Below are 23664 nucleotides of genomic sequence, written 5' to 3'. Positions count from 1 at the left end.
TTTAAACGATGTTTCAGCTCAACCACAAGAGGGCAGCCGACTCCTTTGTGGACCCGCTAAGGTATTTTTCTATTATTTGGATTTTCTACATGAGTTTAGTCATTGAGTCTCAATAATATGTGTTTTATGATGATGTGGCTGTGCAGAGTCTTTAAACAGAAACACACTAAAATTATTCTCTTGTTTTTACAGTAATATTACTGTATTCAACAGTTTGTACTGTGTTTAAGCTGTATACAGTATGTTACTGTAATTTTCTTGTTACCACAACATTATTACTGCATTCTGCTTTAGCACTTTACAGTATGTTACTGTAGTTTTCTAGTGCATTCTGGGAAAATGTTAAAGTTACTGTAAATCTAAATACAATCTAAATCTGATTGAGCATAAAATTAACCCAAAGCTCCAACTTGAAATAAAAGAGTTGCCTTCATTTCAATGCTGAGTTTTACTTATGGTGAGTTTTAACATTGGGAAACTTTCATTTCAGCTGTATTAAGACTTATCTAACAGATATAACAGGAGACCATGGCAGGAATTAGCTTCAGGTTATATCTGACATGTTTCAATCACATTCGTTAACAAACGCTAACTTTAGATTTATGGGCTGTTTTCAAGACATTTAACTGCTGTTTGCTTTCATTTGAATCATTTTATTCAGGATTGGATGACTAACGTTAATGTTTAATGTTAGAGCTAATTATTCTTTTATTTGTATGTTTTTTATTTTATTTTACACATAAAATAAAAGAATAATAACTTGTTTCCAGTAAGTTACTGTGTTATTTATTTAACAAAGTGTTTACGGTGTAGAAGTAGCCTATATCCTACATCCTCTATGTGGCTGTTCTCTCTGTGCTGACTCAGCACTTTGTTTTCCCATTGACCGATTGAAAAATACATTGTGTCTTATGCTGGTGAAGAAAAAACTGTTATCTCTGATTTAATGGATTTCTCTTTACTTTCATTATGGCTGGGTAAAAAACTGTCCGGTCTTGAATCGCTGCTGTTCAGTTTGGATAAATATTGATTCATATTGAATCATTTAAATATGAACTGACTTGTTCAAACATCAAACTGACATGATTTAATATTCTGTCACTGAGAAATGTTGATCTCGGGGAAAGTTGAGTCTTATTTTGTCGACTCTGTCTGATTGTCACAGTCAGTGCAGTGTTTGCATTTACAAAATAAGAGCTTTTCATTCACCTGTTTACTCACTGACAGTCTGTGCATCCCAACAACAAGAAGCACTTCCCAAAGCTGACACTAGATGTTAGCCAGACGCCACTAGATCTGATGTCTGCCCTGCTGTGGATTGGACATGTAGTGTGACATGTTGCAGTGATGAGGTTGGTTTGCTTTGTTTCTGACTTTAACATCAGCTGCCTGCAGATCACCATCAGCTCAGTGACTTTTAGCTGCTGGATAAGAATCAGCGACACGAATCACTGTCAGATTCCTTTAAATGATGGATCGGGAGTGTTGGCAGATGTCGACTGGCCTGTTGTTTATCTGAACAGTCCGCTGACTGTAACGTTATAGATTAATGGAGGCGGAATAATCAGTTCCAGCTGAGTGAAAACAGTGAAGCTGTAAAATCCTGATGTCTCCGAAATAACGAACATGTCAGCGCGCGCTCCCTCCCATTCTCAGCACTTCTCTTTTCAGCAGAGGCGCACTGCGCTTTTACGCACGACCTGAGTGACACGGGCGGAGAGCGGAGGCCATGAAGGTCGTCAGTGTCAGTGAGTGACTCCCAGTTCAAGCTGCCACCGCTGCTAGAAAATGCTCCCGCTGCCTGCTCTGCTTCTTCTTCTCTGGGGACACGCTGGTCGGTGTCGGGGGGAGGATGGAGGCTTCACTTTTGATGGAGACCTCCGCCACTTCGCCGTGGCCTCCAACACGGTTTTCATCGCGACAGAGGAGAACCTGTACCAGCTGAACCACGACCTGACCCTGGTACAGAGTCTGAGCCAGAGAGGGATCTTGAACGGTTCGAAAAAGATCGAGGAAGTTCAGTTTTGCCGGGTTTCTGATCAGTCTAAGTGGGACACAACTTTCGGCGTCAACCTGTTGCTGCCGTTTGTTGAGAATCAGACTCTGATCACCTGCGGAGACACAGGCGGCTGCGCTTACTGCGAGGTGCTGGACCTGAAGAACATCTCCAACCTGCTCTACAGAGAACACATCCAGGTGGGACCATTGAAGCGCAGCGACGCGTCCGTCGCGATCTTGGTGAAAACTCCAACCCGGACCAAAACTTACATTCTGACCGCGATACAGCAAAACCAAACCGGTCCCGAAAAGAGCAGCTGCGGCTCCGACTCCAAGACTGTCAACCTTCATAATACAGATGACAGAGGGACGGGAGGTATATTTTCCGTCTCTGGCAGCAATAAAACGCCTTGGATCGAAGGAAAAGGTGCTGTGGACTTTGTGGACGGATTCCAGATCAGTTCAGTCACATATCTGCTCTCCAACCTGCCGTCAGGCCCTAAAAACAACAAAGTCCGTCTTATTTGGCTGAAGGCCGAAGAACAGAAGGAGCAGACTTTCGACTCGCTGCGGGGCGCGACTCTCATCGTCCCTGGTGCTGGTGGTGTCAGCAGCAGACTCCTGGCCTCCTCCGTGATCCCGGGCGGGCCACCGGTGCTGTGGAGCGGAGTGTTCAGTGTGAACGGAGAGCAAACCAACACCGAGCTGGTGGTGTTTGACATCAGCCTGGATGACACCGGACAGACGAATAATGATCCTGACTTCTGTAGCGGTTCCTGTCCTGAAAGATCAAAACCTGAGGTGGGTCGCTCTGTTAGAAATATTCAGTTTGTGAGTGATCGGATGTTTTCACCTGTTGCATCAGTTTCATCTCTGCTCATTGCTGCTGGTTCACAAGGTAGAAACATGACAAACGAGCTTATTTCACTGACACAGTCTCACCATTTATGACACAGTTTGTTAAATGACATTGATTTTATTTTTAAATCATGTCCAGCCCTGTTGTTATTTACAGTCAGCAGACCAGCTGGATGAACTGTGGCTTCAGCTGTAGGACCTGAAAATCAGACAGAAACAATATGGAAATTATTATTATGATTATTGTTGATGTTAAATTAATAGAGATGTGTGCCAACATGAACAATTAGCTGACACCATGTGAAGGATAAAATAAATGTAAAATGACAAAAGAAAACTAAATGAACATAAATGACTTGATGACGTATCAGGACTTAGTTCAACCTTTAGTGGAGTTTATCAGCTACACCCAGTGCTTCAAATTTAGATCTTCAGGTATCCAGAAATATCTGTTACCTGATGTTCGCTGTTTGTTTTTCAGCCAAAGAGCCTGAAGCCAAAGGCCGTGCTCTTCTTCAGGCAGAACAACATGAGCTCTGTGCTGGCAGTGAGGCAGAAGGCCTGGATGGTTTTCTTCATTGGGACAGCAGATGGACAGCTCATTAAGGTGTGTGTTAATATTATTAAAATAGTATTGATATGAATTCTTTTTATGGTAATTGGGATTTCAATATTCCAAGTGATATAGTCCATCAAGAGCTGTTTTGTGATATAAATAAGTATCAATACATTCACTGAAAGTCAAAGTGATGTGGAATTTTTTTTTCAGTGGCCAATTTGTAGATTCATTCTACATAACTAATAAAACTGGCAAAACCACAGAGTATGTATTTTCAAAGTATCACTGTCCTTTCTAACTTTACATGGGACAGACACATAATGTAAATGTATTTGATAAGAAGTTACAGGAGGCGTTGGCAATTTGACATTTCTTTTTTAAACTCTTCATAGAATCTTCTAGTAACGCCGGAGAATTACATCTAATATTACATGACTCTTGTGTTTATGGTCAGTTTCCTGGTATTCACTTTATTTTCTCTGCCACTTCTCCATCACACCATCTTCTATCTTTCCATCGCCTGCACAACACAGTGACATCTGCAGATGCTTTTCATACACACTGATATGACTAAAGAATTGAACAGAAGTCTGAGACACTTGATAGTGAACCTCTTTTAGTCACAGTAGTTTATCTCATGCAAAGTTCACCAAATTCATTGTTTTGAATTATTTAATTAATTCCAAATGCTTATTTCTGAAATATTGTCCAAGTTGTATAATCTTTGAGCAAAAAACAGAAATGAGCAAATAATGAAACCTCACTACACCCATCAGTCAGTCTTTCACATCTCTGTGGTCTTATACAATGAAACGTGATGTGGCATGTCGTGTGGTGGGACAGTTGGTTCCCTGTCAGCATGGGTGTGTAAAGGGCTGTTAAGTGACACAGGTGCCCAAACTTGTGGCAGAAGTTGGCCCCTGACCTATAGACCCTACCCACCATACCACCGTCTTTTATTCTCTTTCTGTCAGAGTTGACAGTCGAGCAGAAGCAGGACCCACATGCACGCAGACTGAAAGGCACTTTTACTTTAACCCTTATGTGCTGTTCAGGATGTTTTCATCCACCAAGGGTCATTTTTCACTCTTAATTTGGCCATAACTTTCACTATATTTCAGCTAATGGAATGATTTTTGGTGATAAACCTCAATTTGACATAAATTTTGGAAATATGATTTAAAAATTTCCATAGGTCAATAATACACTGTGGGCAAATTCACTACCCTTTCATTATGTTCAGGATGAGAACACCCACTAAAATATATCAGATAAATATGTTCTTAAACTTTTTTTGCATAAGTCTGTTAATCAACTTCAGTTCTGGTCAAAACTGCTAAATGTTAAAAAAATCTGACATCACTTACGAAATTGGCATTTAAAGAGTTAAAATCCTGGAATTTTTTTAAACATTTAGTAATTTTGATCAGTGGATGTTTTCATCCTGAACATAATGAAAGGGTAGTGTTTTCGAGCAGTGCACAAATATCAACAGTTATTTTTTTATTGGACAGTCAGAACTGGCAAGCAAAGTGACTGAAAGCTGCTGTCAGAGTATTTACTGACACTGACTGAGGAGGAGAGACTGATGCAGACAGCTGATCTCCACAGGAAGTAAAGTCTCTCACACACACACACACACACTTCTCTCTATCTTCCTCTTCAATACTATGTTTGTCCTAAACCACCTGACCTGTGTATTTCAATTAATATCTCAGTTTAAAAAAAACATGCTGCAGGCAGAGTCCTCATCTTGTAGAGCAGCTCTATCTATACCTACCATTCTGTGCTTTAAGTTTAATAACAGTAGAGTCTGTTGACTTTTCAACATAAATTCAAATGTCATTAACTGATGAATCAATGGGTGAGAAACTATTTGCTGAGACATTTAGTAACACAGCAGTTAAGTCTCTCAGAAACATAACAAAGCTGTGTTGTTGTTGTTGTCAGCTTGCTGTGGACAAGAACTATCAGACCACCTGTCCCAGGGTGCTCTACAGGGCCGACGACGACCGCCACGTCTTTCCCAAATTACAGCTGGATCAAGTGGATCGTAAACATGTGTACGTGCCATTTCGAAACCAGGTCGGTGCTTTGTCCATGTAAGACGTGTAAGACTGAACACTAGGAGACTGTGAATACTTTCTTTTAAATACCTCAGGGCCACATGTGTGTCCTGTATTTCAAAGTCTTGCTAAATGTTTGGGTTTTGATCTAGATGATGCGTGTGCCCGTGTCAAAGTGCAGCACATACACCAATGTGCAGGAGTGTTGGTCTGCACAGGATCCGTTGTGTGTCTGGTGTGGCTCTAAAAAAAGGTCAGTGAAACAACATGTGCAGCTGACATCTCCAAACTGTCATAGTCTTGGTCCTAACATCTTTTTCTTCTTCTAGATGCACATTTGAAGATGACTGCAAGGACTCAGACTGGTTATCCATTCCTGATGTCTCTCATCAGAGAATGGTTTCCTTCAAAGTTGTAAAGGACCCTGCAGGCCAGGTGCAGGTTAAATACAAGCTTTATCTCTAACCAGTTGTGTCTGCTGGTTATTTCTCCTTTAAACACTCACATCCTTTCTCAGATCACAGTAAATGTCCAGATGCACGTGACTGTGAGCCAGGAGGGGCTGTCTAACTTCAACTGTCAACTCTCCACAAGTTCCAGAGAGCTGTGTAAGGGGAGTAACACTCACCCGCAGTTCCCACAATGCACCTGCATCCTCACAAACAGCACACTTCCTGCTGAAGGTCAGTGACTTTAAAATAATCCAGTAATCCAGTGACCTCTGTAAATTCATCCTCTGAAGCCTCTGACCTTCACTTACCAGGCCTGGATGTCCGAGTTAGGATTAGATTGGGGACAGTGGAGTTGTTGGAACAGCTGGATCTGACCGACTGCTCTGACATCAGGGGACCACCAAGTTCTGTCTTGTAAGTCCATGAACATTTTCTGTTCACAACTGTCTGTGGACACTTGTTGACATAGTTCTTGTAGTTTCATCACCAGGAAGCAAATATCACTGTGCTGTGCTGCACCAGGTCGTCGTGATCCAAACTTTTAGTGGTTTATTGGTGGTGATGTCGACACCAAACGTGATGTGATTTGTTTCCTCTTCAGGTGTCAGCGGTGTATCAAGTCTGGATGTAGCTGGAGGAGCAACAGCTGTTTCTGGGCTAATCCAGGAGAGACAGATGTAATTATGCATGTTGTTATGTTGTTATCTAACATAGGCTTTTCCAGTCATCATACATGTTGTACATGTGCATATGTTTCCAAGTTCTCCAGTGAATGTGATGAACCCTGCTGAATGTCCTCCCCCTGCTTCCTCCTGCAGCTCAGTGTTTGCCAAGTGATGGAGTCAGGCATCGGTTTTCCCGTGAGTCCGAACCTCAACTCACAGATTTGTCCTCTGAAGCTCAGCTCATTCACATTCAGTAGAGGTCAGAAGGTCATAGATTAACAATGATTATCTCTGTGTTTTACTGGCAGAGGCCAGAGGTCTCCTCCATCACTCCCAGTGTGGTGTCTTTCTACGGCAGGAACCATGCAGTGTTGTCAGGTCACAACCTGAGTGATGTGACCAGAGTGAGGATCCAGGCTGCCTGCACTGCACAAGAGTGAGTCTGTTTACAGGCCACTAGGATTATGTTTATGACCTAATGGGTGAGACTGTGTGTGAGGTTTGTGTTAGTTCACTAACATGAGGCTTCCACTGTGGTTGACACATGTTAGCAGACCTGGATGATAAACTTCCCTTTGGTGCTGCAGTTTGATTTTCAGGGTTAAAGCTCCAGAGTCAGAAACACTGATCATCAGTGGAGCAGCTGCTGCTTTGTCAGCTGTTCAGTTTTTAGCTTAGACAAAGTCTTAACATTGAAGTGTGTGGCATTTCCCTTTAACGTTCAGACTGAACAGTAATACTTTGTCACATGTTCTTTTTTAGTTGGCTTTAGGAGTTTTCCAACTTTTTATGCAGAAATGTTAAAACATTCTTCATTTAATCCGTTGTTACTGTTTATATCAGAGATGCACCGATTGCAATTTTCTTGGCCGATTTCAGTGTGACCTGCCAATTCAGATTTTTTTGCTAATTCTGCTAAGAACTGTAATGAAAGCCTATACAGAAATATTTTCTTCAGTGAAATGTTTTATTTTGTAAAAAAAGAAATTATTAAACATTACAGGATGCTCTCACGGCAGAATAACTTTAACAACAAAACCAGTCAATTGGTGCATCTGTAGTTTATGTTATGTAATAGCAATAAAATTGTTCAGATTAGATTATGTGAAGTGGATGATGCTGCTCTACATGTCATTGTTCTTAGTGTTTCATAATAAATCAGCTATAGAAAAGCAGATCTCTGTCCAACACATTAACTGGTTTCTCTCTGTGCTCTGATCAGATCTCCTGTGTGGAACAACACAGGTGTGAGCCTCACGTTCCACGTTCCCAGTGCAGATAATAAAGGTGAGGTCACTGTATGTGCTGTTCTCCCAGATGGGAGTTGCCATGGCAATGCCAAACTCACCTACCAGTCATCACCATCCTGCACCAAAATTGAACCAAGCAGCTCCTGGGTCAGGTATGTTTGGATTGTTGGTACTTGGTACTTGGAAAGTGTCTTTCAGCAAAACACTCAACACACAATATAAAAGTGACCCATGTATCCTGTTGTCATTGGTAAATCATCACCTAATCAACAGTATGACAGCACAATAATGTTTATGAACAGACAGGACCATCACTAAAATCAGCTTCTGCAGCACATAACACTGAAGAGGCAACACAGGAAATATGTTTTAATTATAGACAAACATAAAGTCATCTATTTACTGTGATCATATCAAGTAATTATAGCTGATATGAGAATTTGATTTTAACCTTTGACACTGCAAATGATTTAGACACACTAAACATAAACACTGACAACTGCCTCAAAGTGCAGTAAAGACTTAAGTTGGATCAACCCCCAGTGCTTCGTCACTATCTTATGTGGATGTTGCTGAAACTTATGCTAGGAAACAGTGTTAGTAACTGAGGACCAGTTAGAGGTTGAGGGTCATCCAATGGGTTAAGATAGTCACTTCCCACAAACAGTCGTTTGCCTTAAAGACCACTTCCCTTTTTAGATGAAACAACTGAAAGTGCCACTTCTGCCTTTTTTGCACCTTAAAAGAAACATGGCTTTCAAAGACATGATAACTAACATAGTTGGTTTTATAACATTTCACAAGTATGACTGTTCACATATAACTTCAATTATGGTTTGTCACCATTTAAAAAGTGTTGCCAGTTTTATGACAACGTATGTCAATGGAAACATTATGGTAAATGGCTTATTTTAGGGTTTTTTGTGACTTGTTCATTTAGTTGGTGATTATCACTGGTTGCCATTATTCCATCACCAAGTTAACATGGTCTCACCAAAATGTAGCTTAAGTATTTGAGATCCTCTTCTCTGATTGGCTGCTGCTCCGTGTCCTGTAGTGGGAAGAGGAGAATCACAGTAATGGGATCCCACCTGGAGTTTGTGGAAGGGCTCGTACACGGCCACGCCCCGCAGCAAGTCAGTCCTCCCAGAAACACCAGCTCTGAGGTGGGTCTGCCCACAGTGTCCCATTGTAGTGTTTTCTTACATCGATTGTCATGTTCCATCATGTTATTCTGCCTCTGTGCCATGTCATTGTCAGTCGTGTCACGTTACATTACCAGTTTAGCAGGTCACTGTCATCATCAGCCGTACACAGATGTCATATGACCATAACACAAGACGTTTCTTTAATTCACTGCAGAGTCTCACCTACGACACACCTGCAGCTCAACACACTCAGGAAGTTTCTACTGTGTCTGTGAAAGTAGCCAATGAAACCTTGGCCTGTTCCACTAAAATAACCTACCATCCAGACCCTGAGTTTACTCACTTCACATCCACAAAGAAAGGAGACAACGTGCACATCATTATAGAGGTAATACATGTTTTTATCTCACATGCACATATACTTGACATGAATCCATAAAAGTTCAGCATCTTCTTCTGTTGTTGTTTCAGAAAAAGGCAGACAAACTGAACATGACAACAGCAGAGTTGTCAGTATGGGGTGTTCTGCAGGAAAAACAGTACCCCTGCATCCTGGAGGCCAAAGAAACAAATAACAAGACTGAAATCTACATCTGTGCAATTCATCAAGTTCCAGATGTTAAATTGCAGCATTTAATTGTAAATCTTTTTTATAATAAACCACCTTTCTTTTTTGCTAAGTAATAAACATGTTCATTCTCCCTGCATTAAGTTAAGTATAGTGATTATTGCTTTTTTTACAGATAAAATATGGTGACAAGACAGAAAAACTGCAAAATGCATCATCTCCTTTGCTGGTGATGCTGCTCCTTCTGCTGATCCCCTGCATTGTTGTTGGTAAATATTTAAATTGAGTGGTTTGACCCAGCTTGTTTTACTATCAGCCTTAACTAATTTTAATAGCGAGACAATATTATTCTTTATGTGTTTTGTTTTTTTTCCTCCAGTGGTGCTAATTTTCTACCGAGGCCAGCAGAAGCAGCTTACTGCTAAGATGAACAGGATAATGGAGGACCTTGAGCTTGAAATCAGAAATGACATCAGACAGGGTCAGTCACACAGTCTCATAATGCATGTTGAGCAGCATAAGAAAACAGCCCAAATGTAAAGCAGTGACAAAGTGTTAGCATACTGTCATGTTAATGTAAACTAAGAACGTGGCCAGGGTAAACCTCAGACATTATATTTCATGTGAGCTTTGTCTTGATGTGTTCTCTACCATTTTTCTGACACATTTCAGTTTTAAAAACTTCCACAAAATATTCATCGGCCCTTGTGGATAAATGCAGTCCTATTTTTATATAAAACTCTCATTTTTCTATGGGTTATAGCACTGCAGTGCAAGTAGCTTTACAGTATTAGCAGCATTACAGTTTTCACTGTTTGTTCTGATCTCGCAAAACTCTTTAGATAACAGCTATTACCATATATGTATTTAATATTAGTGTTGGAATTCACCTCTTCTGGGTCCCACTTTGCAATTACAAATTATGGAAATCATATCTGATCGTATTAGTCACACACTGTGCAGTCTCCAGTTCACTGACCCACATACAATACACTTCCTTTTTCTGAACTGGTTCCTTTTTCTGATCTCAAACTTGTCAGAGCTTCCACAGGTCCTTCAAACATCACATCCAATCATTTGAATCTTAAATACATTTGACAGGGCTTTAAAAGTTATTAATAATTTGTAAGTTCATTTAATTATTTTAACATTGACATTACATTTCTAACATAATATTATTTGTTACCATGTTGCAGTTCATTCTCTCATCAGATCATATTTTTCACTCTGTACTAAAACTACAAATCAAAGCCACACGTTTGGAACATTTTGGAACATTTGTAAACTTTGCAGCTCAGTCAGAATTTATTGTAGGACTCTCAGTTTGCACATTGCAATATGTGAAATGATAAAGTAATGCGACTTTTATAAGTGTTTGTTTCTGTTACATTTATCAGCCTGCAATGGGGGTGCAGCTTTAATAAGACCTTGACCAGAAACAGCAAAGTCATTGTTTGACTGAAGCTTGTTAAACACGACAAATTCAGTTGTCGCTCTATATGCAAGAAAATGCTGATGTTCTGAGAGTCCAAAAAATAACCTCTTCTGTCATCTGTGACCTGCCAACTGATCATTGCCTTTTAATTTGACTTTCAGAGTCAGAATGCAAACTACATAAGCTGCTATATTCTTTGTACTGTTTTGCTTGAGTAGACGTGGTGTTTAACATGCTTCCTTCAGCCATGGCAGGTGATATGTAGTGTCACTCAAACCAACAAACTGAATTGTTCTCTGCAGGTTTTGTGGATCTGCAGACAGAGAAAGCTGAACTGATAGAAAATGTTGGAGCAATTCCTTTCCTGGACTACAAACACTTCGCCTCCAGAATCTTTTTTCCTGAGGTACAGTGGAGGCAGAAAGAAATCAAATGTTCATATCTGACTTGAACTTTCAAATACACCTTTGCTGCCAGATAAACAGTGCTGACTGGGCCCTTTTGCTACTGTTTCCCCAGAGTGACTCTTTGATGAAAATGTGTATCAAAGACATTGGTCAGGTAAGGTTTGACACCAGGTGTAGATGTTTGCACAAGATGACAGTGATAAGTCAGTGATGTATTGTTATATCTGACCTGAGATCAGGATGTGGTTAAGGTCCAGCTTGACGAGTGTTGCCAGGGCTTGTCCAGGCTGATCCAGGACCAGCTGTTCCTCACATCTATGGTGCACGCTCTGGAGCAGCAGAAGAGCTTCACAATCAAAGACAAGTCAGTTTGTTTATTTATGGAAGTCTGTTTATGTGCATGATGCAATAAATGTTTTGTAACTGTTTGTAAATGTTTTTTGCATATTATGGTCTGTTTTTTTTTTTTTTAATATTCTTCCCCTTCCATTTTTACTCATGGTTCTTTTATGAGTCTGCTTATTCTCTTGTCCATTCTCCTTTTCATTCAGCGATTCATTCAGCAGGACATTGACTTCTCCTTGTTGTTTATATTGTGCTCAAGCTCACATTTTGTTCTTTCCTGTTTCAGGTGTACATTGGCATCTTTATTGACTGTAGCGCTTCACAGCAATTTGTTGTACCTGACAGAGGTGATGGAGGTTTTGCTGAAGGCCCTGATGCAGCAAAGCAGCAACGCTCAGCCAAAGCTGTTGCTGCGACGCACAGAGTCCACAGTGGAGAAACTGCTGACCAACTGGATGTCCATATGCCTTTATGGCTTCCTCCGGGTTTGTTGCTCAATATCTCTTGTACTCTTTGACGTTGTGTTTTATTACATAACTGCTTCTGGCCATACTAGTGGCATGGCTGTGTGGTTGGTGCTGTCTGTTTACCATTTGAATCAACACTGAAAAGTACAATAACTTTATAATGAAAACAAAACTAACAAAAAAAAAAAAAACTACATGTACATAACCAGAAACTTAACTCCTGGTTAACATATTAGCATTATGGTATGTTAGCACACTGATTATTGCCTTTAACTCAAAGCACTGTTGTGTGCAAGTACAGACTTACAGAAGCCAATCAGTCTTACCTTAGTAACTCTTACTCTTGTCTTTAGTTACTCAGCTTTGTGTTAGTTAACATATTATATATGTCAGCATAACATGCATCAAGAGTGTAAGTGTTAAAACTAAAGGGTTTAACAACGTGTATACTATACAAGAATGTGGTTAAAGTTGTTACTGAGGCTTTCCTAGTTATGTCACAATTAACTGTGCACGGACAGTGCACTGTGTGTACCATTTGTACTATGCAGGAGGAGGGAATTGATTTATTCTCCTTCAAATGTGTTATTCTGTGTTACAGGTTACATTCCTCCATTTTGGTACTGTGGTAGAATTTAAATCATCCATGACCCGTTAGAGTATTTCTGTAAAGATTCTGCAGCCTATTTAAAGTCAGTCAACCACTCTTTAAACCACTTCTGCATACATGTACATTGTCATGGTTACAGCTGTTGTACAGTTAGAGGACTCACTTTTGTTACTATTTTGTAGTTTAGTATCTCGTACCATCCCATGAGACAGTGATCAATAAACCTGCCTCATTTGTTACTGACCCAACTGGTTGATGCCTCTAAATCTGCAGACTTACCAAAGCTTCTGGGCCTTGTATGACTGACTGACTTCCTGTTTCTGATGTTGTACAGGAAAGTGTTGGACAGCATCTTTTCCTAATGGTGAACGCTCTTACGCAGCATATTGCCAAAGGACCTGTGGACTGTGTGACAGAAAAAGCTCTGTATACACTCAGTGAAGACTGGCTGCTGTGGCAGGCTCCCGACTTCAACACTCTGGTATACACACAAAGTCTTTACATTTTACACTGCAGCCAATTACTTGATTTCAAGCAAGAGGTTATTTTGTTAATGCTCATTCACTTACTTCATGCTCAAAGAATAACTTCAGACTGCTGTACATTGATATATTACTGTGTCAGTACCACAGGTTAGCCTGCAATACTGGAACATGGGGAAGCACTACTTACCACTTCCCATTTCTTAGCATTGGTCTGTCGGTATGGTAAGAACAAAACTGTGCTTACTTAATTCTATGTCTAAACATAAACACAGTCATCTTAGTCCTGGCGATACAATGCTATGATTCAATTTACAAATTCTGGCTCAATTTAATATTCATTTTTCGTTATTACAAAAAAAACTTGCCTGGGTTTTAGTAACATTGTGACCATGGCAACTGTTTGTCACAGTGGTGTATTTCGAACCACATCCTCCTCCAAGTATTTGAAGGCCATTTTTAACACACAAAGCAAAAAGCTTGACACGGCTTCACTGACTGCCGTACTGCTGTTTCCAATATGCTGATAAACTACTTCTGGATTCTGTACAGAAGAGAAGTTCTGAACTAGTTCCTGACAAAATCACAAATATATATTATTATGCAAAGTTTTAGGTATAAACAGTAAAGTGAAGATGTATTTAATAATAATCTAGACAGTTTTAATATTTTACCATTACCCAGCATGCAGCAAACAGGAAAAAAAACACCTTAGTGCACGTGTGTGTGCACAGTTTTTGACAAGATTTAGCCCCTGTCTACCCCTTCATGTAATTCAAGACAAGTACATGTGCATTGTGCCACGCCCAGTACAGTAACTGCACATCAACAACTTACAGCTCCAGGACCAGGGACACCTGAAGAAGGTACAGGGAGAGAGAGCACAAAGTTAGTGACATTCAGTGGTGGCATATACATGTGAGGAGGGAGGAGAGGAGAAAGGAGCTCATTGCATGATGGGAAGTCCTCAGGCGGTCTACGCCTACGGCAGCATAACTAAGGGATGATCATCTGAACCAGCCCTAACTATAAACTTTGTCACAAAGAAAAGTTTTAAGTGTAGCCCTAAAAGCAAAGAGGGTGTCTGCTTCCTAAACCCAGACTGGGAATTGGTTCCACAGGATCATGAGCTGTTCCATTCCTTCTCCATCATTCTGGTACAGATTCATTTTGGTTTCATCAGTCCAAATAATATTATTCCAGACCTGAGCAGGATTTTTTTTTTTTAGGTGTTTTCTGGCCTGTCTGTTGTTGAGTGCTACCAGTGGTTTGCACCTTATTGTGAAGCCTCTGTATTCATATTAATGAAGCTGTCTCTCAACTGTAGACTTTGGCAATGACACGCCTACCTCCTCAGGTGACTTGGATAGATGCTATGTAGGGGTTTTTCTTCACCAATGACAGAATTTTGCAGTCATCGACTTTAGCTGTCTTCTGTGGTCTTCATGGCATTTTGATGTTGCTGAGGTTGCCAGTTAAGTCCTTCTTTTGAAAAATGTTCCAAATTGTTGTTTTGCTCGTCCCAGTATTTTTGCCATCTCTCTGAAAGGGTTGATGATTTGTTTTATTTTCAGCCTAATGATGACCTCTTTCACTTGCATGGACCTCATGTTGAGTGTTTCAGTGAACAGCTACCAAATGCAAATGTAACACTCAGAACCAACTCCAGACCTTTTATCTGCTTGTCAGCCATCTGTCCCATCACCCCACTAAAAATAGCCCTGGTTGTTTAAAAATGGTTGTTATTTCTAAATGGTTACACCAAACCTCTGTCAAACCCCTGAATTAAAGCTGAAGCTCTTCACTTTTCTCATATATATGTGGAGTATTTCAATTCAAAATCATTGCTGCAGTGTACATAGGCCAAATGGAAAATAACTTATCATTGCCCCAGTATATATGGACCTAACTGTAGTGTGTGTGGCTGTAAACGTCCAAACATGAAATACCTAAAGCCTATGGAGAGTATTTGTAAATCACATTACTAAACCCACTACCATATAGCCATTTTGTTAAGATGTTTCAGTTCATTAACCTTTGGATTTATTATGCAAAGTTAAAGGCAACTCAAGTGAAACTGAAAAAAGGGTACCATCTAGGCTACTGACAGGAAATATTCTGCTGACTGAAAATGAGAGTGGAATGTTTGAAAATAGTGATATATGCAGCATGGTAACAAACCTATTCTTAGTATATGAAGGTGCTGACATTGTGAAAGTTTTTTTACCCAGTACTTGCACAACTGCTGCAGTTCATTGGCATGTATCCCTGAGAGGAAACTACAAGATGTTGTCAAATTGAAATAGTGCAGTGAGATACTGCGTACACGCTTCCTTTGAGCCTAATGTGCTGCTTCTGATGAAGAGAAGCCTGAAACACAATCTGTTTAAGGAAGCAGCAGTTCAGTCGGTCTTGACGAAAACATCTTATTCCAGGAAGTGGAACACACATTAAGAAATCCACATACTGTATGAGCAAGCTTTCTTTAAAACACTGTACATATTGGAGCATACAGAGTTACATTTTTTATAAGTGTAGAACTACAGTAAAAAACATACAAAACTAAAATGTGCATGCTTATATTCTGACCCCTAAAAATGATTTGAAGTATTTTTTCCTATAGCAGATGTTGTGAACCACTACTTTGCTTAGCAATAGAGAAAAACATATCTAAAATGTTAAATGGAGGCACTTTTTGCATCTTTATACTGCTCCCCTTTCAGAAGAACACATTGTTCTGTGCTCACTGCACAGCTTTAGTAAAAAAAAAAGTCTCCATAAGGGATGGACACATTATTTAATTATAAGGCTTTTAAATATCTTTAAATCTGAGAGAATGGAACACTATGAGCCAGTAGCCAAGCATGAGCTGGCACGTATATAAATGTGAAACTGATATTAGACTTTATTTTTCAATGAAAATCTTTCAGATCTGTTGGTTTGACAGTGAAGTTTATAAAACTACTGTTCATAAGGTCTGTAAAGGGCAACAGATTAACCTGTGACTGCAGTTTCATATGACAATGTCACTGTGGTCTGAAGGCACACTGACTGCTACATGTGGTGAGTGAATAATTTGAAACTCCTGAGAATTTGTTTTCTCTTTCAGCTTCGTACCATGAGTGATGGTGTAGTACATGAACAGAATTTCTGACAAAGGTGAAACAGTTTTAGTTTATCAGATAAGCAGTTACTATATTTGTGTTTTGTCTTGGTCACTGGTGAAGATGGTGTGAAGTAGGTGTCCATGTGTCTGTCTGCTGTTTAATGGTGAAAATAGCTGTGGCCACAATTCACAGTGCTAAGGGAAATGAGAGTGAGGGGAGCTGCAGTCACATGTTTGACAGTAAGCCACATGCATTTCTTCATGGTACATTTCTGTACCTGCATACTGAATATAATCTAGACTTAAGCACGTAAAACAAACATCACGTGCAGTATTCTGATATGTGAAAACCCTCAACTACGAATCAGTCAGTTGAATTATTGCCAGTGCACTTGTTTTATCTTCAGGACTTCCTCCCTACACATTTCCATCTCTCTTTGCTGCAGCAGTGACTTGACTCACTGCAGCCATGAGTGTTTGATCTAATCGAACAAACCACCATCTCAAGTTGCTGCTCTTTAACATCCATTAGAACATGTGAGAATTACCCACAAAACTGCAGAAAGGGAATAAGATATGGCTATTAACCACAGCTTCCTTCAAAGATCCCTGCAGCTACCAGCACTGAATGAGAGATCACTGTTGTTTTGATGAGGCGTTGGTGGAAAAATTGAGGTTGACATCAGTGGTTTTTGTAGTGTTTTTTTCTTTTTCACAAGTAAAAATGCAAGCAGCTGTGTGCATGTGCACGCCTTTCACATATGTCTTCACGGGTTCACACAAACTGCACATCAAAGAATGAAATGTTTGTTTATGTCTGCAGAAGCTGAAGGTGCTGTTTGCAGTAGGCAGTGACGGACAGGTCAGTGAGCCCCTGGAGGTCAGCGCCCTCAGCTGTGACACAGTAGAGCAAGTCAAAGAGAAAATTCTGTCCACCTTCAAGGCCAAGTTTGGTTTCTCCTACAACAGCGCCCTCAAAGATATTCGTATCGGTCAGTAACTGACTAGTGGTTAATTTTCTTTAGTCTCACCACTTTGTTTCAATCAGAAAGTACAGTCTAGAGCCAGTCTATGAACACTAGAGTTTAAATGGTTTAAACGATATAAATATTTGCAATTTCAGTTTGGTATTAACTCATCAATAACCTCCAAAGATGTCTCAAGTGTTCTGTGTTTCCCACCAGAGCATGAGAAGGGGGGATGTTTTGTTCCTGTTGAGGAAGTGGATTCGAGCTCAGAGGTATTTGGAGAGGTGACAATGCTCAACACACTCAAGCATTACAAGGTGAGAAATGGGAGTTTTAAAAAGTAGACAAGGGCTCTCAACTTCTCTCACACTTACATAATTTTGTAGTTTCGGTTTGAGTTGTCTTCCTCTATGGCCTGTTGCATATTGGTTAAATGATCGAAGACCTGGTACAATATAATTATGATGTTACCACCTCCAGGAAAAGAGTATGCACACAGGCATTTTCTGTGGTGGCTGCCATAAAATTTCCAAAAAATGTAAATAACCAATAGTGAAAAATAACCAAGTACATTTACTGAAGTAGTGTACTTCAGTACCTTTTTGAGATGTTCGTGCTTTCTGCTGCTTTGTAGTTTGACGTCACTATGTTTTAGTTTCATCTTGTACTTTTTATACCACTGCATTTAACATTAGTTGCTTTTCAGAATCAAGAATCCCCAGAGAAACAGCAGAGGAAAAGTGCGTCAGGCTCCGTCCCTTTATCCAAGCTCTTCACTGTCTCACTTTGTAATTAAAACTGAAAGAAAGAGGGGAGGGGAGGGGGGGGGGGGGTTATGCTAAATATAAAACCTACTAATCGCTTCATAACAAACTCATGTTCCAAACATCTTTCTTCAGTTTAACACTAACATGTACATCGGTTCGACCACCACTGGCTGGTGGCTCCTGCTGTGTCACCGGTGTCCTCTCCTCTCCTCCACCTACATATACTGACACTGATAGAACAATCAGGCCCCACCTGCGGAGACATCTGGGTCACTACAGATCCAAAACTCTGGGGGATTTCTGTGGGCAACTAGTGCTTCCTTTTCTGTGCAAACACAAATGAAGCACAGCGAGGGGTAAAGCTGAAAGCATATCCGATGCATAACTGAAGCATTGCAACACATGAAATGTAACCAAGTTTGAAATGTAACGTATCTGAAATGAAGAGGCTCTGAGAAGTTGTTTGCTGTCATCTCATCCTGTTAGTCATTTGAAGTCAGCTGTGTCCTTTTCATCAACAGCTGCATGAACATTTAGAAGGTAAAATTTCAAGATGAACCTCTGTGTGTGTTGTATTCATGCAGGTTTCTGATGGAGCAACAATCAAAGTGCTTTCTAAGAAAACCCATCCTCCTCTGAGCCCACAGGGAAGCCTGAAAGGTAGGAGTTAAACTGTAGTGTCATGTATTTACCTACTTTCCACCAAGTTCATTATTTCAACATCATTCTTGACTTTTCTACCTGTATGTATTTCAAAATGATCTCAACTAGGATTACAACCAATTACAACTTATTTTTAATCTGCCATTTTTTTCTACTCTATGAATTGTAAAGGTGATGTCCTCAGGCTAATAGACCAAAACCCAAACATTGATATGAAACTGACTTTGAACCACAGCATATCTGAACAAATGAATGTTCAGTAGGGGAAAATAAAATGTTTTCAGCTACAGCAGTAGCATGGCTTTAAAATGGCACTGTTGGTGATGGTGAGCTTTTTTTTTTCTTTGCTGTTGCTCTTCAGTTTGGGTGCTTGTCATTTTTAGAGGTGCTATAAAGTCTTTAAAATGTCTCGAGCCTTCCAGTTTAAGCTAAGACCATTTAGAAATTGACCAAGGTCAGTTGCAGACAAAGAAGAACATAGCCTATTTTGATTGAAAGCCCTTCTTTAAAAAGGGCTGTATATTACATCTCTAATCAAGTTGTAAGCACCAACCAACAGATGACAGGAAAGTCAATCATTTCAGCTAATGATCAATATTCATTTCTGTTCATTTTTTTTTCTAGATGATGAGAACTTCTCTGGAAAATATTTCCACTTGGTAAGAGACAGTTTGCTGAAATGAATCAATAAATGAGTTTATTTTTCTCACAGGATATTGAAGATCACCTTGGATTGACATGAACTCATTGTCTTTACAACAGATCGATCCAGATGTAGTGAAGGACCAAAGTAGGAACCCAGAGAGGAAGAAATTTAAAGTCAAGGAAGTGCACCTCACCAAGCTGCTTTCCACCAAGGCAAGACAGCCGACTGCAGCACCTCATTTAACTTAAACACACTGACACTAGAGTCTGCCTCCTGTGCGGCTATTTTTTTTTATCACCAGCAGCAGTGTTAATGTTGTAAAGGAAGCAGTTTTTTTGCAAATTGTACTGTGAAATTAGTTTTATTTTGAGCTCAGAAAAGAGAGCAGGTGTCACTTTGAGGTGATGTTACAAAGGCTGCTGGTGAAGGATGAGGGAAATAAAAGTCAAAATGAAACTTGGAAAAAAATCGTTTAGCTTTGAGGTGCTTTAGCAATGGTAATTCAGTGTGCTGTTGAGCTAGAAAAAACATTACTCTGTTGACACTTTCTAAGGTGGCGGTGCATTCGTTTGTGGAAACCCTGTTCACGTCTATCTGGGGGATGCCGTACAGCAAAGCACCACCTGCTGTCAAATACTTCTTTGACTTCTTGGACTCTCAGGCAGACAACATGAAAATCACTGACCCAGATGTCCTGCACATCTGGAAGACCAATAGGTATGACTAGGTCATCAAAAGCTCTGCACACAGGAAGAAAAGTTTTTATACAAGTCAAAGAACATTAAACGTGTGCTGGGATCCTACAGCAGTAGGTCTGCTGTGGTCCATATCATAAACCTGCACCTGTTGTTCATAGCTTGTCCATGTGCTGCCTTGCAGTTTACCTCTGCGCTTCTGGGTCAACATCCTGAAAAACCCCCAGTTTGTTTTCGACATAGAGAAGACTCCACATATGGATGGCTGCCTGTCTGTCATTGCTCAGGCCTTCATGGACTCCTTCTCCCTCAGTGAGACTCCACTGGGGAAGGTAGCATACAAGACACATGTTTCATACACCAATCAGCCACAACGTTATCCAGCCAGCACAGTTTGTGCTAACCAACTCCCATATGGACTCCTGTGTACACAGTGTTAAACAGGTGGTCAAAATGTTATGGAAAACACGTAGGAAGTCCTGTGAACAGTGTATTAATCCTGCATCTACCCACAGAGGTTCTGTTTTTGTGTTCCAGCATGCACCCACCAACAAGCTCCTTTATGCTAAAGACATTCCCAAGTTCAGGCAGGAAGTGAAGGCTTACTACAAGAAGATCAGAGACCAGTCCCCCTTCACACACTCTGAATTTAAGGACTTTCTGCAGGAGGAGTCAAGGGTAAAACGTAATGTAAAAAAAAAATGTCCAAAAGCGGCCCAGAGAAGGTCAGCAATGAGTGGATAACTGTATGTTTTCATTTCAGAAACATGAAAATGAATTCAACGAAGCCACAGCCCTCAGAGAGCTTTACAAATATATCCAAAAATACTTTACAGAGGTTAGTACTTATTTATTCAATATCAGTTCACACACCTTTTAATTGTAGTTCTAGGTCACTTTGGTTTTAAGGTGATATCAGTGGAGAATTAAACCTTAACACAGTGCTGCTGTGAATGATGACGGTAATGCTACATTTGGTTTTATTTTTGTTTACTTTGAATCTTTAGCTTGCTTTTCAGTTTGTGTAGAGACAGGACCCTGCGGTAAAGTCCCTGTGGTTAATCAACTGTCAACTGTCTGAGGAGATTTCAGATCAGGTTTTGTCAGAAAAGACTATAACAATTTTTTTTGCTGTTGACCTGAGCTAGGATGCATCTGAGATGTTGCCGCAATAACCAGAAGTGACTTCACTTGACAAACTAACAGTCACATGAGATGTTGCATGGAAAGGAAATGAGATTTTCCCGTTGCACACCAGAACAGGAAACAGTCTGACAACAGACAGCTATACTTTTTAAAATAGTCAGCACTGCAAAGCTGTTCATGAACAAAACTAAGAACTCAACTTGTTTAAGAAGCTCTAATTCACCTTCTTAAATGAAGTGGCACCTTAATGTGAGGGCTGCTCTTCTCTGTTCTCAAAGACAAAACAGATTGTAAACTGCTGAGTAACTGAAAATGCCTTCTTTTTTTCCACAGATAAAAGAGAAGCTGGACCAGAATGGAGCCTCTACTGAGCTGATAGAGCAACTACAACATGTTAAAAACCTGTTTGATGGACTAAGGAGCTGCTCCTGGAACTGAGATGCCTGCTTTTTCTTTATGTGCATGAGCTCAGTGAATCTATGAGTGACACATCAACAGGAAGGATCTTCTGAAGTTGTCAGGAGGGGACCATGGAGACTTTAGCATCATCCCCTGCTAGTGAGCTTAAAAACAGAGGAGCAGAAAGGAGCAGCTACGCCTTTATTTCGTTAGTCCTCCAGGGTTGATGTGTCTTGACATGACACCCTGACATGACATGACGTCTGTTAGAAACACTTAGCATGATTATGGTCAGCTGAAGGTACTGAAGTGAGCCGCATATAGTAAGCCATTTCAACAACCAGTCTTATCTGTAATTACATTTTAAATGCCATTGCTTAAATTTCCATTAAATCCTATTTAATGAGTGAATGATGGTTTTGGGCAAACTAAATCCATCTGGTGGATTAAAAACAGAAATATTCACCTCAAATAATTCTATAAATGAAGAACATGGGTAATGGTATTTTGAAGTCCAGCAGAGGGCAACAGTATATCAAGCATGAGATAATGTGTACACATTGCAGCTTGCAACCTTTTACTGAAATGTATATAAAAGTAAATGTTTACAAAGTCTAGAGAGAAGATGATTTTTGTGCACTGTATCAGTATGAAGCCATTTTAAAGTCGCCATCTGAGGAGGAGATCAGCTTGTCTTGTCTCTCCTGGTCTAAATGGCTGAAAACTGAGCATATCCGTTGTCAAAACCACAGGGTGGAGCTCATTTTGAAATAAGAGAATGGCAGTTTTTACGCAATCCTGGGTGACAGATAATGAGGAATATCAAACAGTGATATGTAAAGAAGTAATGGGGATTTACAGTAACTTCATGGATTGACCAGAATAGCCCACAGTGGAACCCAAATGATTCAGGTGGTGATATTCAGTTCCTCCATTTTTACTTGTGGATGTTCTGTACTCAGATCTACACATCATCTCAACTAACTCCAGTAATCTTGTGTTGCTCTGCATGTGATTCATTTAAGCTATCCTTTGTGTGTCTGCTCTGTGGTTCTGGGAGTTGCTCTTGTTTTGAAACAGACCTACATGATTTTGCGAGGACAATACCTCCATCTAGTGGACACTGACCTGAACTGCAATAGGCTGGTTTTTTTGTTTTTTTTTTGTATCATATGATCAGAATCTAATAATTTCTGTAATATTTTATATTTCAAGGAGAAAGGAGACAAAGCCAAAGTTTGTATAGCAATCTGTTTAATGTATAAACCTCTATATCTTTTATTCAACACTTGTGACATTGATTTATCAGGATGATTCATTGAATCATAACCCAAACAGGGGTGAAGGCAAGGTGACTTCTGAAGGGAATTCCCGCTGGCAGCTGATGGTTGGCCCCGCCCTCAATTAGCTGGCCCGTACTGATGTGTAAAACATGCGGATGGACTTTCACTCAGCGGCTCTGCTCATCCGCAGCTGCGCTTTGTGCTCAGATCTGTTGCTGCTTTGTGACGTCATTTCACGGAAATGAAACTCCAAGCTGCGTCGAATAGCGACAATTAGATCAGTGTATACAGGAAGTAAGATACTAGCCTTAAAAATAAATGCCTAAAGCTCAGACTATTTAAACCCCATAAATAATTAGCAATCACAATAAATAACAACACCTGGAGCAAATGCTTACGTAAACGACTGTTTATGTATTGTGATGTAATAACCATATGTAGAATTAAGGTTTTATATTTTTATTCTCAGAAGAATACGCTCCACTGCTTTTACCTTATAGTTGATCATGTATAGCAATATTTTTAAAATCATATTTGCAGTTTAGGCTATTTAAGCCTAAGGTTTACTGAAGTGAGTGTAATAATCAATAGGTTCTACTAATCAATAGGCTATAGTCAACGCATTGTATGGTTGTCATGAGAATGTTAGAATATTATGTTTTTTATAACATAAACTGTATT

The 23664-nt window shown here is 40.0% G+C and overlaps 1 protein-coding gene across 2 annotated transcripts; it reads left to right on the top strand.

The window, feature by feature from the left end:
• The first annotated feature begins 1364 nt into the window (after nt 1-1364).
• plxnc1 (plexin C1) lies at nt 1365-22986 on the top strand. 2 transcript variants are annotated; one of them, XM_026326343.2, is made up of 31 exons: nt 1365-2799; nt 3338-3463; nt 5366-5500; nt 5634-5734; nt 5811-5916; nt 5999-6164; nt 6245-6347; nt 6535-6610; nt 6752-6793; nt 6907-7034; nt 7821-8000; nt 8906-9014; nt 9211-9384; nt 9468-9635; nt 9740-9833; nt 9944-10045; nt 11302-11405; nt 11519-11560; nt 11658-11770; nt 12038-12236; nt 13163-13309; nt 17240-17408; nt 17601-17701; nt 18736-18811; nt 19439-19473; nt 19577-19672; nt 20014-20177; nt 20340-20487; nt 20693-20833; nt 20919-20993; nt 21635-22986. In XM_026326343.2, exons 1-31 carry the CDS (start codon nt 1789-1791, stop codon nt 21737-21739), a joined length of 4536 nt encoding a protein of 1511 aa, XP_026182128.1. In that variant the 5' UTR covers nt 1365-1788; the 3' UTR covers nt 21740-22986. The 2 variants fall into 2 exon arrangements, with proteins under 2 accessions (XP_026182128.1, XP_026182127.1); XM_026326342.2 differs by having other exon boundaries at nt 1366-2799; nt 11646-11770.
• The last annotated feature ends 678 nt before the right edge of the window (nt 22987-23664 follow it).

Source organism: Mastacembelus armatus, chromosome 23 (genome assembly GCF_900324485.2).
Source record: "Mastacembelus armatus chromosome 23, fMasArm1.2, whole genome shotgun sequence".
NCBI classification, from domain to species: Eukaryota; Metazoa; Chordata; class Actinopteri; order Synbranchiformes; family Mastacembelidae; genus Mastacembelus; species Mastacembelus armatus.
Note: the sequence above shows the minus strand (reverse complement) of the source record. Positions and strands in the feature narration are given on the sequence as shown.

What these genes read in the sequence shown, in the direction of transcription:
- plxnc1 (XM_026326342.2), top strand. Translation starts at nt 1,789, where the DNA reads ATGCTCCCGCTGCCTGCTCTGCTTCTTCTTCTCTGGGGACACGCTGGT. An exon ending in GCCTTTATGGCTTCCTCCGG is followed by an intron (nt 12,237 to 13,162) that starts GTTTGTTGCTCA and finishes GATGTTGTACAG; the next exon opens with GAAAGTGTTGGACAGCATCT. An exon ending in CACATCTGGAAGACCAATAG is followed by an intron (nt 20,178 to 20,339) that starts GTATGACTAGGT and finishes GCTGCCTTGCAG; the next exon opens with TTTACCTCTGCGCTTCTGGG.